Genomic DNA, 15,596 nt, shown 5'->3' on the forward strand with positions numbered 1-15,596 from the left:
CGGCCTCCAACCATAAAGACCAGGTAATAAACTCTTAACCCAGTGGCCTGTTTGTTAGAGAAGAAAATAGTTGTCTTCTCCATTAGCGGACATCTCAAGTTCATACAATCACAGGGGGAGATTGACTGATGAACTCGATGGGGAGGCCCATGTCTGGTTTGTGGTGTGACTGGTCTGTGGTCAGGGTTCACCAGCCACACAGAGAGGGAGGTGGGGGGGGTTAGGGTTAATCACTAAAGACCCTTGGCGAGCCGGAGTCCATCAAGACCAAGAGAAGAAGAGGACACAGCTGACCTAGTCTTGACATGAGCAGAAGAACATTGTAAACATTGTGTAGTCTTTTTGTAGTCTTATTGTTCCCCAGGGGTTTTGCTTGCTAGCTCACCTTCATTGGACAGGGCTTGGGCCCCTGGGGACGTTAGGAGGACTGTATTTAGCCTCTTTCTTACAGAACGGAGGGAATGTGGCAGTTACAATACAGTTCAGTTTCAATTAGCCTGTTTCCAGTAAAGATATCCTCTCAGCACAAGGATTCTATTGGATATTGAACATCGTCTTGAACAGTTTAGTGATACCCACTGCCAAGAGCAATATGAGATCAATTAGAAGTGTGTATCTTGGCTTGCCGCGAGCTGTACATTTAGTCCCCTTCACCCCCTCCACTTTAAGTCTGCATCCAGACGCATGCTGCATAATTACACAAGATCCTTTGTTAAAATGATATACAAAGAAACAGTGTTTGATTAGTGATTTGGCTGGGGTTCTGAAGAGGGAAATTTATATAATTTGATTTATAGGGGGTTAATACCAAATTCTCGATTGTAACGCTTAACCTCATAGTATAATGGGGAAGATTGGATTGACATAAGTCTGACTGTCACTGGAAAACTTGATGCTGGTACCTTTAAAAATGTTCTAGAAACTTTTCATGATACTGTAGTGACCCTCAGCGGGTATGGTGGGCAAGCTGGCAGCATCAGTCATGAAAATTGTTTATGGGGTTGTCATGGTAATAGAAGTGTGTGTGTGTGTGTGGGGGGGGGGGGGGGTGTTCAAAATAGGTTTGTGGGGATATAACTATCTCTCTCTTGTGATTATCTCTCTGGGGAGATACCTCCCGCTGTACTGTGATTTATGGCTAGCTAGTTCAGGCTGGGTTTGTTGTTTTGTGCACCTCCCCTTTACCCTGTGCAGTGTAACATTAAAATACCTGTTGGCATTAACTGTATTTCCCTCGCTGTCCGTTTGTTATTTAAGCTAGTAAAGTTATAGCTAAGATCGGGAAACCTATAAATGCCACAGTACCTTGGTGGAAATCTTGGTGGATGGTTCAGTGGAATGCTAGTTGGTGTTTTTTGGGGGTACATTTTGTTCAAGGGTAGATCTGTCCTCTGGGCAGGTTTGTGGATAACCCTTATTGAACCATTCACTAATGTTTCCAGTTCCACTAAAGTTTCCTGAGAAGTGTCAATACCTGCACCCATGGTTGGGCAAAGATAGTCTGCATCAACATTCATCTTGTTACAAAATACTTCATAGGCTACCACAAAAACAGAAAAAGTCACTTTGCATGTAACCATCTTGAGTTATTAAAACAAATCTCAATCAAAGTAGCCTATAAATGAAGATTAATAAACATGTTATGAATTGCATATGTGACCAACCTATCAAACCCTAATGGTTTACTCTGCGCCTAAAGAGCACATTAACTGAGTTGATGCCTATACCCCTAACCCTGGGATCTTTCAGGTCAGAGTTCTGAAAAGGTTTACAAGGCTTCTTGCACATGAGCATTGATGCAGCGGGAAACGGGTTAAATCACGTGAGCGCCTGTGTACTTGGCTTGCCACCGAGGCCCATAAAAAAGTGTAATTTGAAGAAAGAGAACAAAGAAATAAGCGAGTATAAAATCCCCCTGCGAGACACATCTCCGTCATTCCCTGACTCCACTTCATCCCGCTCACATCCTCCGCCCTCTCTCTCTATACCCAAGGTATAGCGCGGTCAAACTGAGAGTCCGCTCCGAATCAAAAGATGATGCCGTCTCTTTGGTTTTTCTGTAGCATCTTTGCGTTGCACCTCTTGCTCTGCGTTCATTCTCTGCCAGTACCGGAGGGGAGAGACAGCAACAGGTACAAAGCCGCGGCGGTGAGTGACGATATAAATGCAGATGATGTGGAATTATTTTACATTTTGCAGAGCAAGCGCGTTTTATGAGTCTAAGTTATGGAGTATGTGGGTCCAGACTCACTGTGTGTGTGTGTGTGTGTGTGTGTGTGTTATTCTTTTGAGAGAGAAAGATCAGAAGAAAGAGAGGGTAGCCTACCCATTGGGTAAAAACTGGTTGAATCAACGTTGTTTCCATGTAATTTCAACAACAAAAATGCTATGTGTCATTTTTTGACCAAACTGTTAACTTCATAATGTAAATCAAAAGTAGACATTGAATTATGTCTGTGCACACAATGAGTACCGTTTACTTGTGAAAGAGTGTACTAAATCAGTAACTTTGTTCCGCAACAATTTACAGGTAAAGTGCCTGCAGAAAGTATTCATATCCCTTGACTTGTTCCACATTTTGTAGTGTTACAGCCTGAGTTCGAAATGAAAAAGTGAAAACATGTTTTAGAAATGTTTGCACATTTATTGAGAATGAAATACAGAAATATATAATTGACATAACAATTCACACCCCTGAGTCAATAATTTGTAGAAGCACCTTTGGCAGCGATTACAGCTGTGAGTTTTTAAGTTTCTAAGAGCTTTCCACATCTGGATTGTGCAACATTTGCGCATTATTCTTTTCAAAATGATTCAAGCTCTGTTAAATTGGTTGTTGATCATTGCTAGGCAACCATTTACAGGTCTTGCCATCAGTGGCGATTTTAGCATGTAAATCTTCGTGGGGCAAACAAAAAAAATGTGTGATGGATGCCAGCAACGCCATAACACAACACTAAACAATAACATTAGTTGGACTATAACGGTGACAAACGGTGCCCACAAACTGTTAGGGCCTAAAGCTGTCCCAACAGCAGAGTCCCAACAGCAGTCCCAACACCTTACCACTGCTACAGTTCATTCAGCCTCATTTACTGCCTCATTTACAGCCTCATTTACTGCCTTTTATAAAAAACAGAGCTGATATGGCTGACTTGCTTAATGTGGTTTCTAATGACAATTGAGATGTTCAAACTATGGTATAAGGGGACTACAAGCGGATAAGAGGCGAAATCCGTCATTTCGATTATGACAATAATGAGCGAGAGATGACGGACGTAACAGTTAATCAATATAACTATTTGTTCAGCACTTTTTAAACGTACAGCGACATAATTCAGAACATGGGCCGTTCTTACACATAAACAGACAATGAAATCTCTTAGAATATTCGATGATTACATTTCTCTAAAACAGTTTATAGGTAAACAATCACACACCGGCCACGAACGATGTGTTTACAATACCGCGTTGGTGAAAATAGACCAAATGATTAGGATGAGGCACATTGGCTACTAACAGTTCACTACACAACATACACTTAGTATTACTTTCTTAACTACAGTATACATAACGTTATCTATCTGGCATCCTACATCATTTATGAAGCAGTATATCCATTTTTGGACTCACGTTGTTGTGATGTGCTTGAACAGGAAAGTGGCGAGGCGGTCCATTTTGGACACATGTTGTAATCAAAGAGAAATATGCCGGATTTACAATTCTGTGTTGAGTGGCCGTTCAACGCGTATTTTCCCAGTCTTAGCTCGTTTTCCCGAGTTCCCAGTTGTCTTGAACTCACAGTTAGCCACTGATTCCTTCCCAAACCACTCGTTGTTGGATTTGCGATTTCCAATTTGTTGTGTAATGTTTATGTCCAATGGCCGATTAGCACCAAGACGTTGTATCTCTGATTTCTCTTCATATGACAAAGATCGAAAGGGATTTGATTGTCGACTTGATTCATGGTGAGGACTGCTAGCTTGCTAGCTAAGATGTTGAAAGTATGATGTTGACATGATCAGTCCAATCAAAGCTCCTGTACATATAACCCGATTTGATGTCATTCTGTGGACAATGACCTTGAGCCTTCTTGGATGGGCACTTCTAATATAACTCTATTGCAGAACCCAAGGGGCAACATTTTTCGAGCTCTAACCTTAGAATTGGGAACGAGTACTGTCCCATGAGTGACAGAAAACTGAGCCAATCAGGCGCAACACTCTTTATTTTCTGCAGGCTAGCCCCACCACCACCACAGAAATCACTGAGCATTTTTGAAACACCTGCATTTTGGAGCTGCCTTACTCAATAAAGCAAACAAGAGACAATGTTTGTATGCAGTTTTATCAACTCAATGACGTTTTTTTTATTTATTTTTTTACATTGTTTGCAAACTGATATGTGACACATATTAATGCTAAAATAACAAGCAAAACAGGGAAGGCCCCCCCATTTTTGATTTTGTATTTACTTTTTTAACTAAAAGTGTGGGGCTCAAATGACGGATCGCCACTGCTTGCCATAGGTTTTGAAGTAGATTTAAGTCAAATTGTAACTTGGCCACTCAGGAACATTCATTGTCTTGGCATTGTGTTTTAGGTAATTGCCCTGCTGAAAGTTGAATTAATCTCCCAGTGTCTGGTGGAAAGCAGACTGAACTAGGTTTTCCTCTAGGATTTTGCCTGTGCTTAGTTCCAATCTGTAAAAAAAATGTATCCTGAAAAACTCCTAGCCCTGAACGATAACAAGCATACCCATAACATGATGCAGCCACCACTATGCGTGAAAATATGGAGAGTGGTGCTCAGTAATGTGTTGTATTGGATTTGACCCAAACATAACACATTGTATTCAGGACAAAAAGGGAATTGCTTTGCCACATTTTGTGCAGTATTACTTTAGTGCCTTGCTGCAAACAGGATGCATGTTTGGGAATATTTTTATTCTATACAGGCTTCCTTCTTTTCACTTTGTCAATTAGGCTAGTATTGTTGAGTAACTACAATGTTGTTGATCCATCCTCAGTTTTCTCCTATCACAGCCATTAAACTCTGTAACTGTTTTAAAGTGTCACGTGTGCTCCCTCTGGCCTCTAGGTCACCAGGCTGCTCGTTACCTGTCACCATCGTTACGCGAATCAGCGCATTATGACACTCACCTGGACTCCATCACCTCCTTGATTACCTGCCCTATATGTCACTCCCTTTGGTTCCTTCCCCAGGCGACATTGTTATGTCTGTGCGTTGTTCGTGGTTTCTTGTTCTGGATTATGTTACGTTTATTTATTAAAACCCTCACTCCCTGAACTTGCTTCCCGACTCCCAGCGCACATGTTACATAAAGTCACCATTAGTGAAATCCCGAGCGGTTTCCCTGGTCTTTGTAATTTAATCTTTGTTGGAAATTCACTGCTCAACTGAGGGACCTTACAGATAATTGTATGTGTGGGGTACAGAGATGAGGTAGTCATTCAAAAATCATGTTAAACACTATTATTGCACACAGAGTCCATGCAACTTATGTGACTTGTGAATTTATTTTGGCGTGCCATAACAAAGGGGTGGAATACTTTTACATTTTTTAAAATCTTTATTTAACTAGGCAAGTCAGTTAAGAACCAATTTTTATTTACAATGACGGCCAAACCTTAATGATGCTGGGCCAATTGTGCGCTGCCCTATGGAAGTCCCAATCACGTCTGGTTGTGATACAGCACAGGTTTGAACCAGGGTCTGTAATGACACCTCTAGCACTGAGATGCAGTGCCTTAGACATCTGCACCACTTGGGAGCCCTGGCTCAAGACATTTCAGCTTTTCATTTTTTATTCATTTGTAAAATGTTTGAAATATATCATTCCACTTTTACATTATGGGATATTGTGTGTAGGCCAGTGACAAAAAACATCTAAATGTAATACATTTTAAATGCAGGCTTAACACAACAAAATGTGGAAAAAGTCAAGGGGTGTGAATACTTTCTGAAAGCACTGTATGCATGATCAATGTTTTTTATTATTTTTTATTATTGGCTGCATGTCAATCAACTGGCGCTGAAATACCCTAATATGTTAAGCCCATGCTCTCTTGAAACATGGGTTTCAACTTAGGTTTCGTTTACATTTAAGTTATTTAGCATACACTCTTATCCAGAGCAATTTACAGGAGCAATTAGGATAAGATTAAGTGCCTTGCTCAAGGGCACATCGATTTTTCAACTAGTCGGTTCAGGGACTCAAACCAGTGACTTTTTAATTACTGGCCAACGCTCTTAACTGTTAGCCTAATTGCCGCCCCATTACCGCTAGATTTAGATATTCAGGCGAACGTGTCATTTCTCTAAAAGGTGTGTGTGCCTATGTGTGTGTGGGAGGCTGAAGGTGACCAGAGTGGAATGTTGACAGAGCTTGTATGCCATTGTTGTAACGAGTGCGCTGAGAGTCAGGAAGCAAGTTCAGGGAGTCAGTGTTCTAAGAAATAAAAACAATGAACATGAAACAGAGTCAATAACACCTGAGGAAAGAACCAAGGGGAGTGACAGATATAGGGAAGATAATCAAGGAGGTGATGGAGTCCAGGTGAGTGTCATGAGGCGCAGGTGCGCGGGATAATCAGCAGCCTGATGACATAGAGGCCAGAGAGGGAGTATCCGTGACAATTGTATGAATACTTAGGATGCAACCTACTTTCTCTATGATTTGTAAGACCTTGACAGCCCTCAATCTTTCCAATTGGTGGACAGACATGACAAAGGAGAAGCCCTACACACAATGTTTGCCTCTTGGATACACATTTCAGATTGGCGCTGGGCTCTGCACAGTTGGCGACAGCATCAAGTGGCTCTTTGCTGAGAGAGAGAGAGCAAACATAAGGACTCTGATTTGTTTATATTGAAAGGGTGTGGGAGGGGTTTGGAATGCTTCAGACCATTCAGGTGAAAAATACTTATGTACTAGGGTCCGAACTCAAGTAAAAGTCTCCACGCACCGGATAGGTGCCGTGAAAAGTGTTGTTTTACAGGATCAGCCATAGTAGTACGGTGCCACTGGAGAAAATTAGGTTTAAGTGACTTGCTCAAGGACACATCAGCAAATTCTTCACATTGACAGCTCGGGTATTCAAACGAGTGACCTTTTAGTTACTTGCCAAATGCTGTATCCACTAGGCTACCTGCCGCCCGAGATAGTGTGTGTCAGTGGTGCATGCAGTCAATTTGTTCCCTGCTGTTGACAAAGCGCGAGAGAGGGAGATTATGCAGGCTGAGGCAAGTCATCTGGCATCTGGTGCAGAATAACAAACCCCTATGTCTGCTGACACAGGGAAAAGGGAAAGAACAAGATAGCTGCTGCGCTGAGAGAGCCGGCTCACCTCCGTTGTGTCTTCCATTGTGCGTTCTTCTCTATCACAACTTCCCTTTGTGCTGCCAAAAAAGGCACCCCCAAAAGCATCTGAGAGTGCAGTTGGTTGGAATCAAAGTGACTGTCAATAGTATAGTCGGTAGGGATACAGTTAAGTTGTTTTCATGCAAATATGACCACCAAATATAAAGCGAGACTTGTGTTCAAGGTTTCCTTGCATACCATGCACATACACTATAAATACAAAAGTATGTGGACACCCCTAGTGGATTTGTCTATTTAAGCCACACCCGTTGCTGACAGGTGTATAAAATCAAGCACCCAGCCATGCAATCTCCATAGAAAAAACATTGGCAGTAGAATGGCGCCTTTCCAACAAGTCAGTTTGTAAATCAGGCCTTCATGGTCAAATTGCTGCACAGAAACCACTACTAAATGACACCAATAAGAAGAAGAGACTTGCTTGGGCCAAGAAACATGAGTGATGGACATTAGATTGGTGGAAATCTGTCCTTTGGTCTGATGAGTCCAAATTTGGGATTTTTGGTTCCAACCGCCGTGTCTTTGTGAGATGTAGAGCAGGTGAATGGCTAATCTCGGCATGTGTGGTTCCCATCGTGAAGCATGGAGGAGGAGGTGTGATGGTGTGGGGTTGCTTTGCTGGTGACACTGTCAGTGATTTATTTAGAACTCAAGACACACTTAACCAGCATGGCTACCACAGCATTCCGCAGCAATACGCCATCCCATCTGGTTTTAGCTTAGTGGGACTATCATTTGTTTTTCAACAGGACAATGACCCAACACACCTCCAGGCTGTGTAAGGGCCATTTCATCAAGAAGGAGAGTGATGGAATGCTGCATCAGATGACCTGGCCTCTACAATCACCCGACCTCAACCAAATTGAGATGGTTTGGGATGAGTTGGACCACAGAGTGAAGGAAAAGCAGCCAACAAGTGCTCAGCGTATGTGGGAACTCCTTCAAGACTGTTGGAAAACTATTCCAGGTGAAGCTAGTTGAGAGAATGCCAAGAGTGGGCAAAGCTGTCATCAAGGCAAAGAGTGGGTACTTTGAAGTATCTAAAATATAAATATATTTTGATTTGTTTAACTCTTTTTTGGTTACTACATGATTCATATGTGTTATTTCAAAGTTTTGATGTTGTCACTATTATTCTACAATGTAGAAAATTGTGAAGATAAAGAAAAAACATTGAATGAGTAGGTGTGTCCAAACTTTTGACTGGAACTGAATATATTTTAATATTTTACCCCCTTTTTGATCTTGTATCATCGCTGCAACTCCCCAATGGGCTCAGGAGAGATGAAGGTTGAGCCATGCGTCCTCCAAAACATGACCCGGTTCTTTATGCCCACCCACACCAATTTGCTGGAGGAAACACTGTTCAACTGATGACCAAAGTCAGCCTGCAGGCACCTGGCCCGCCAGAGCGCAATGAGCCAAGTAAAGCCCCCCCGGATGACACTGGGCCATTTGTGCACCGACCTACGGGACTCCCGGTCACAGCTGGTTGTGACACAGCCTGGGATCAAACCCAGGTCTGTAGTGAAACCTCAAGCACTGTGATGCAATGCCTTAGAACACTGTGCCACTCGGGAGGCCCTAGCACCAGAATTGTTTGTTGGGAGCTACATGAAATGTGTTTCCATGGCCGAGCAGCCGCACACAAGCCTAAGATCACCATGCGCATTGCCAAGCGTCGGCTGGAGTGGTGTAAAGCTCGCCACCCTTGGACTCTGGAGCAGTGGAAACGGGTTCTCTGGAGTGATGAATTATGCTTCACCATCTGGCAGTCCGACGGACAAATCTGGGTTTGGTGGATGCCAGGAGAAAGCTACCTGCTCGAATGCATAGTGCCAACTGTAAAATTTGGTGGAGGAGGAATAATGGCCTGGGGCTGTTTTTCATGGTTGGGCTAGGCCTCTTAGTTCCAGTGAAGGTAAATCTTAACACTACAGCATACAATTCAATTCTAGATGATTCTGTGCTTCCAACTTTGTGGCAAAAGTTTGGGAAAGGCCCTATCCTGTTTCAGCATACAGAAATGGTTTGTTGAGATCAGTGTAAAAGAACATGACTGGCCTGTACAGAGCCCTGACCTCAACCCCATTGAACACCTTTGGGATGAATTGGAACGCCGACTGCGAGCCAGGCCTAATTGCCCAACATCGGGGCCCGACCTCACTAATGCTCTTGTGGCTGAATGGAAGCTAGTCACCGCAGCAATGTTCCAGCATCTAGTGGAAAGCCTTCCCAGAAGAGTGGAGGCTGTTATAGCAGCAAAGGGGGGACCAACTCCATATTAATGCCCATGATTTTCGACAAACAGGTGTCCACAAACCTTTGGTCATGAAGTGTATGTTATAGTCTACAAACAGAGTGGGTACTTTCTTTTCAAATAACTTTGCTGATTTTGACTGAATGATAAACAGACAAAGGTTACCATGGCAAAGCATAGATTAACGGTTAGAGGGCAGTCACAGACATATGACTAATGGGGAGCATGCCGACGCTCCTTAAAAACCTGTCAATTGAGAAAGAAGTATGGTTGAAAGCAACGCTGGCAGCTCCGCTTTGAAATAAATGCTACTGAGAATTATCTAGTGGTATCTGAACATGTAGATGCTTGTGTAGATACTGTAATTTAAGCTCAGGAGGTGCTATACTGGAACTTGGCAAGTCTACATTCGCATCCCATCATTTTTCAGAGACTGAACCGTAAAGCTTGAGAGACTTCGTGAGATACTTACATGTATTTTACAATTCAAGTCATTGGAAGCAGGATAAGTAATTAAGTCAAGGTTCCAAAATGGGTCTGTTGGAGTAGTCTGACGTAGTGTGGCAACATAGACAGAACTGTGAGTTCACCAGAGAGCTCTTAAAATATTCCCTAAAGTTGTTGGAACGTTCACTCATGAGATGAATCTACACTACAGAATTAGTTTTGAAACCTTTTCGTTTTGAATTCTTTCATTGTTTCCTTTGAGACACACAGACTAGTGAGCCAGAACCCAATGTCTAACTGGGAAACATTGATTTGACGATTTGAGGAATCTCTTCACCCCAAGCGAGACCTGCCATCAACATACTTTTCCTAAGCAGTGGTCTTTGGTGTTGCAACCAATTCATTCTTCGCTAACAAAGCAACTTAGATACACCATTGTCAATGCCTCATTCTTTCTCTCATTTCCCATCATATTAAATCCTCATCCTCTTCCTGCTAAACCATTTCTTCACTCAGTGTAATCACTTATTTTGTGTGTACAACCTCTCAAGGCGTGCAGAATGCAGCTCTCTGGGGCTCGTTGTGTATAAATATTTATCCTCGATGGATTTCCTCCAGCGTGCACATTCTTTATCTTTTTGGCCTACTTGTTATCTACCAAAGGGTGTCTGAGTTAGTGGGGATAGTGCTCATACAGTGCATTCAGAAAGTATTCAGACACCTTGACTTTTTCCACATTTTGTTACGTTACAGCCTTATTCTAAAATTTATAAAAATGTTCCTTCATCAATCTACACACAATACTACATAATGACAAAGCAAAAACAGGTTTTTCAAAATGTTAGCAAATTTATTTAAAAACTAAAATATTACATTTACATAAGTATTCAGACCATTTACTCAGTACTTTGTTGAAGCATCTTTGGCAGCGATTACAGTCTCGAGTGTTCTTGGGTATGACGCTATAAGCTTGTCACACCGGTATTTGGAGAGTTTCTCCCATTCTTCTCTGCAGATCCTCTCAAGCTCTGTCAGGTTGGATGGGGAGCGTTGTTGCACAGCAATTTTCATGTCTCTCCAGAAATATGTTTGATCGGGTTCAAGTCCGGGCTCTGGCTGGGCCACTCAATGACATTCAGAGACTTGTCATGAAGCCACTCCTGAAATGTCTTGGCTGTGTGCTTAGGGTCGTTGTCCTGTTGTAAGGTGAACCTACGCCCAAGTCTGAGGTCCTAAGCGCTCTGGAGACAGGTATTCATCAAGGAACTCTCTTTGCTCCGTTCATCTTTCCCTTGATCCTGACTTGTCTCCCAGTCCATGCTGCTGAAAAACACCCCCACAGCGTGATGCCACCACCATGTTTCACCGTAGGGATGGTGCCAGGTTTACTTGAAACGTGCCGCTTAGCATTCAGGCCACAGAGTTGAATATTGGTTTCATCTGAACAGAGGATCTTGTTTCTCATGGTCTGAGAGTCTTTAGGTGCCTTTTGGCAAACTCAAAGCGGGCTGTCACGTGCCTTTTATTGAGGAGTGGCTTCCTTCTGGCCACTCTACCATAAAGGCCTGATTGGTGGAGTGCTGCATAGATGGTTGTCCTTCTGAAAAGTTTTCCCATCTCTAGAGAGGAACTCTAGAGCTCTGTCAGAGTGACCATCGGGTTCTTGGTCACCTCCCTGACCAAGACCCTTCTCCCCTGATTGCTCAGTTTTGCTCTGGGAAGAGTCTTGGTGGTTCCAAACGTATTCCATTTAAGAATGATGGAGGCCACGGTGTTCTTGGGGACCTTCAATGCTGCAGACATTTTTTTGGTACCCTTCCCCAGATCTGTGCCTCTCCACGATCCTGTCTCGGAGCTCTACGGACAATTCCTTTGACCACGTGTTTTTTTTTTCTTATTTCTTCTTTGACAGCAACTCTGTGGGCCTAGTCGTAAAGATTTGTCATTTCACTTTTAAAATGTATTGTGCCATAAACACAACCAGTCATGATGTTTTCATCTGATTATCAAACATTCACGTCAAAGGGCTCCTTTACTAGGCTACCTGCACACGTTCATCCACTCACAACATATTACCAGCCTCCAAACAGTGGTGAATGGAAAGAGACATCTGTTATTCAAAACACCACAAAGTGTCATAACATTTGCCGATTGTCATTAGGTTAGCATTTATGCGTCCACTGCTGTCCTCGCGGGTCTCAGTGTCGGCCACTCATCGCTGCCTTGGCAAAATGTCTGTTTTTCTCGAAACCACGTCACATTTTGGATCGTAGGCTATAACAGCCGTTTTCAAGTCCATTTGCAAATTTTTCATGCCTCTGACTGGTACGGCGTACCCCCACGATTTATTTTGCCAGGACGCCGTACCAGACCGTACCGCCTTACTTTCACCCCTTGGTTCTAATCTACAGTAAAGCAATCTTTAAATTTCAATTGGAGCCCGACCGATATATCGTCCGATAATTCCAGCGATAGCTGATATTCAATAAATGCGATGAAAAAAAGAATCTCATGCTGATCTGAACACTTGCAACCATTCTCATGATATGTCATTATTGTCACAATGTAAGAAATCAACATAACGTTTTTTGTTTTTTGTTGTTGTTTAACGGTATATCGGCAGATATATCGGTATCGGTAAGTTTTGTCCCCCATAAAATCATAATATGTATCGGACCCCATAAAACTATCGGTCGGGCTCTAGTTTCAATTGAAGACCAATTGTTTTCAGATTGGCATGGTAACAGCATCATAAGTCACTTTCATGACAAACTCCTTTGTTGTACACCAGACAGACATCCAGATGTTGTCTATGATCAGGATGAGAGGGAATTTTCTAACACCTGCTTCCCTCACTCCAGCTGTGTGTTCAGGGTATGAGGTAGGGATTGGGGGTGGGTAAGGTGGCGGTTTTTAGTGAATGAATGACATAGACAAAAGCCCCTTTTATAGCAACAGACGCCACCAGGGAGATTACCCCACAGAGCCATGGTCTGTAGGCGGGCACATTTTGTTGTCGTGTTTCACCGTTAGCTGTGGTTTGCCAAGGTGAGCAAGACACAGCTATCCAGAACTGTCCTGTAGGGACATGTCAGCTCTCTTTTCCTGGGTTTTTCCCCAGTTTCCATCTGACAGACTGCGGTACTGTGTTGTTCGACCTCATTGGATCTTTAAGCCCGTTGTTGAAATGCAACCCAACATCCACCACCACATGCTTGACTAAAACCAGTCACTTAGTCAGTTCTATTGGACTACTGTTGATTCCAGTTCAGCTGATTTCATCAACCAATCTGTGTGCAGTATGATGTGGTGTTTCCCAGGGTTGGGCTTTATTCCATCTGAACTCAATTCATGTAAGAAATACATGTGCATACAAATCATGAATGGGGAAAAATGTGGAGCCATTTAGGGTTATGTCAAGTGTTGAGTCTAGACATGATGATGCAAGAACAGATCAGTGACCACCATCCTACTAGAACAAAAAGTTACCACAGGCTACAAATCAATTAATTGGGTTTTGTATAAAATCACAAAAATACCTTCATTCAAAACTAAAATGTTTGTGTAAAAGTATATCTCCCTGAATATGTGAAATATTTTCCATTTTAGGTTGAGAATAAACTAAGGCAGTGTTTTCCAAATGGAGGGTTGGGACCTATTGTTTGGTCACAGTAAAAACCTTCTAGGCTGCGGTTCAAAGTTGGGACTTGGCTACAAATGTGGTATTCTTAATGTTAAGTGAAGGAAAGTAAAGTAAGGATAGAAGTCAATAGGCTATAGTTGGGTGATGTCTCCAAAAAGTTATCATATCTCAGGCTATCACAGACCAAAACATTGCTATCAGGTGATAAATACATCTGGTGTAAATCTGCCAGCGGCATACAATGCTTCACATAGAATGGGGCAGTCCTCAGTTTTTATGGGGCAGACCTAGAGTTTGGCTTTCTCTCTTGCACAAGTACTATGTGTTCTCTAGTGTCTTAGTCAGTTGAGGCCTGTAAATGTAGCCTATTGTCTGCAAATCTGAACAATGACATATTGGGCCTTTCTTTGAAACTCACACCCAACTAAGAAAATCAAACCCATGCATCACTCCCTCACATAAGGATGACATCTGGTCCAATGTCACCTGTTTCTAATAAGCATGGAACTTGTAACTCCCATTGGACCAAAAATATTTCAAGCTCTTGATGGTCCTGAGTTATGAGTAATTAATTCATCTGCGTGTGGTTGTTATGAGCACACTGAATTAGAGGTCGACCGATTAATCGGAATGGCCGATTAATTAGGGCCGATTTCAAGTTTTCATAACAATCGGTAATTGGTATTTTTGGCCACCAATTTGCATTATTTTTTTTTTCTTCACTTTTATTTAACTAGGCAAGTCAGATTAAGAACACATTCTTATTTTCAATGACGGCCTAGGAACGGGGGTTAACTGCCTTGTTCAGGGGGGATTCGGGGATTTGTTTTTGCAACCTTCTGGTTACTAGTACAATGCTCTAACCACCTGCCTTACATTGCACTCCACGAGGAGCCTGCATGGCAGGCTGACTACCTGTTACGCGAGGGCAGCAGGAAGCCAAGGTAAGTTGCTAGCTAGCATTAAACTTATCTTATAAAAAACTATCAATCTTAACATAATCACTAGTTCACTACACATGGTTGATGATATTACTAGTTTATCTAACGTATCCTGTGTTGCATTTAATCGATGCGGTGCCTGTTAATTTCTCATTGAATCACAGCCTACTTCGACAAACGGGTGATGATTTAACAAGCGCATTTGCAACAAAAAAAACACTGTCGTTGCACCAATGTACCTAACCATAAACATCAATGCCTTTTTTTAAAATCAATACACAACTATATATTTTTTAACCTGCATATTTAGTTACTATTGCCTGCTAACATGAAATTGTGTCACTGCTCTTGCGTTCATTGCCTGGCTCGTTGCGAACTAATTTGCCAGAATTGTACGTAATTATGACATACCATTGAAGGTTGTGCAATGTAACAGGAATATTTAGACTTAGGGATGCCACCCGTTAGATAAAATACGGACCGGTTCCGTATTTCACTGAAAGAAAAAAACGTTTTGTTTTCGAGATGATAGTTTCCGGATTCGACCATATTAATGACCTAAGGCTCGCATTTCTGTGTGTTTATTATATTATAATTAAGTCTATGATTTGATAGAGCAGTCTGACTGAGCGATGGTAGTCACCAGCAGGCTCGTAAGCATTCATTCAAACAGCACTTTCGTGTGTTTTGCCAGCAGCTCTTAGCAATGCATTGCGCTGTTTATGACTTCAAGTCTATCAACCCCCGAGATTAGGCTGGTGTAACCGATGTGAAATGGCTAGCTAGTTAGCGGGTGCGCGCTAATAGCGTTTCAAGCGTCACTCGCTCTGAGACTTGGAGTAGTTGTTCCCCTTGCTCTGCATGGGTAACGCTGCTTCGAGGGTGGCTGTTGTCGATGTGTTCC

At 42.4% G+C, this 15,596-nt stretch overlaps 1 protein-coding gene across 1 annotated transcript in view; it reads left to right on the forward strand.

The window, feature by feature from the left end:
* Positions 1 to 1,868: 1,868 nt before the first annotated feature.
* Positions 1,869 to 15,596, forward strand: part of mmp11b (matrix metallopeptidase 11b) — a 34,575-nt gene continuing 20,847 nt past the window's right edge. The window contains exon 1 of the mRNA XM_014142878.2: positions 1,869 to 2,148. Within this exon, the coding sequence (XP_013998353.1) occupies positions 2,035 to 2,148 (114 nt within the window). The 5' untranslated portion in view covers positions 1,869 to 2,034. The remainder of the gene's footprint in view (positions 2,149 to 15,596) is intronic.

This window comes from Salmo salar, chromosome ssa01 (assembly GCF_905237065.1).
Source record: "Salmo salar chromosome ssa01, Ssal_v3.1, whole genome shotgun sequence".
Classification (NCBI taxonomy): Eukaryota; Metazoa; Chordata; class Actinopteri; order Salmoniformes; family Salmonidae; genus Salmo; species Salmo salar.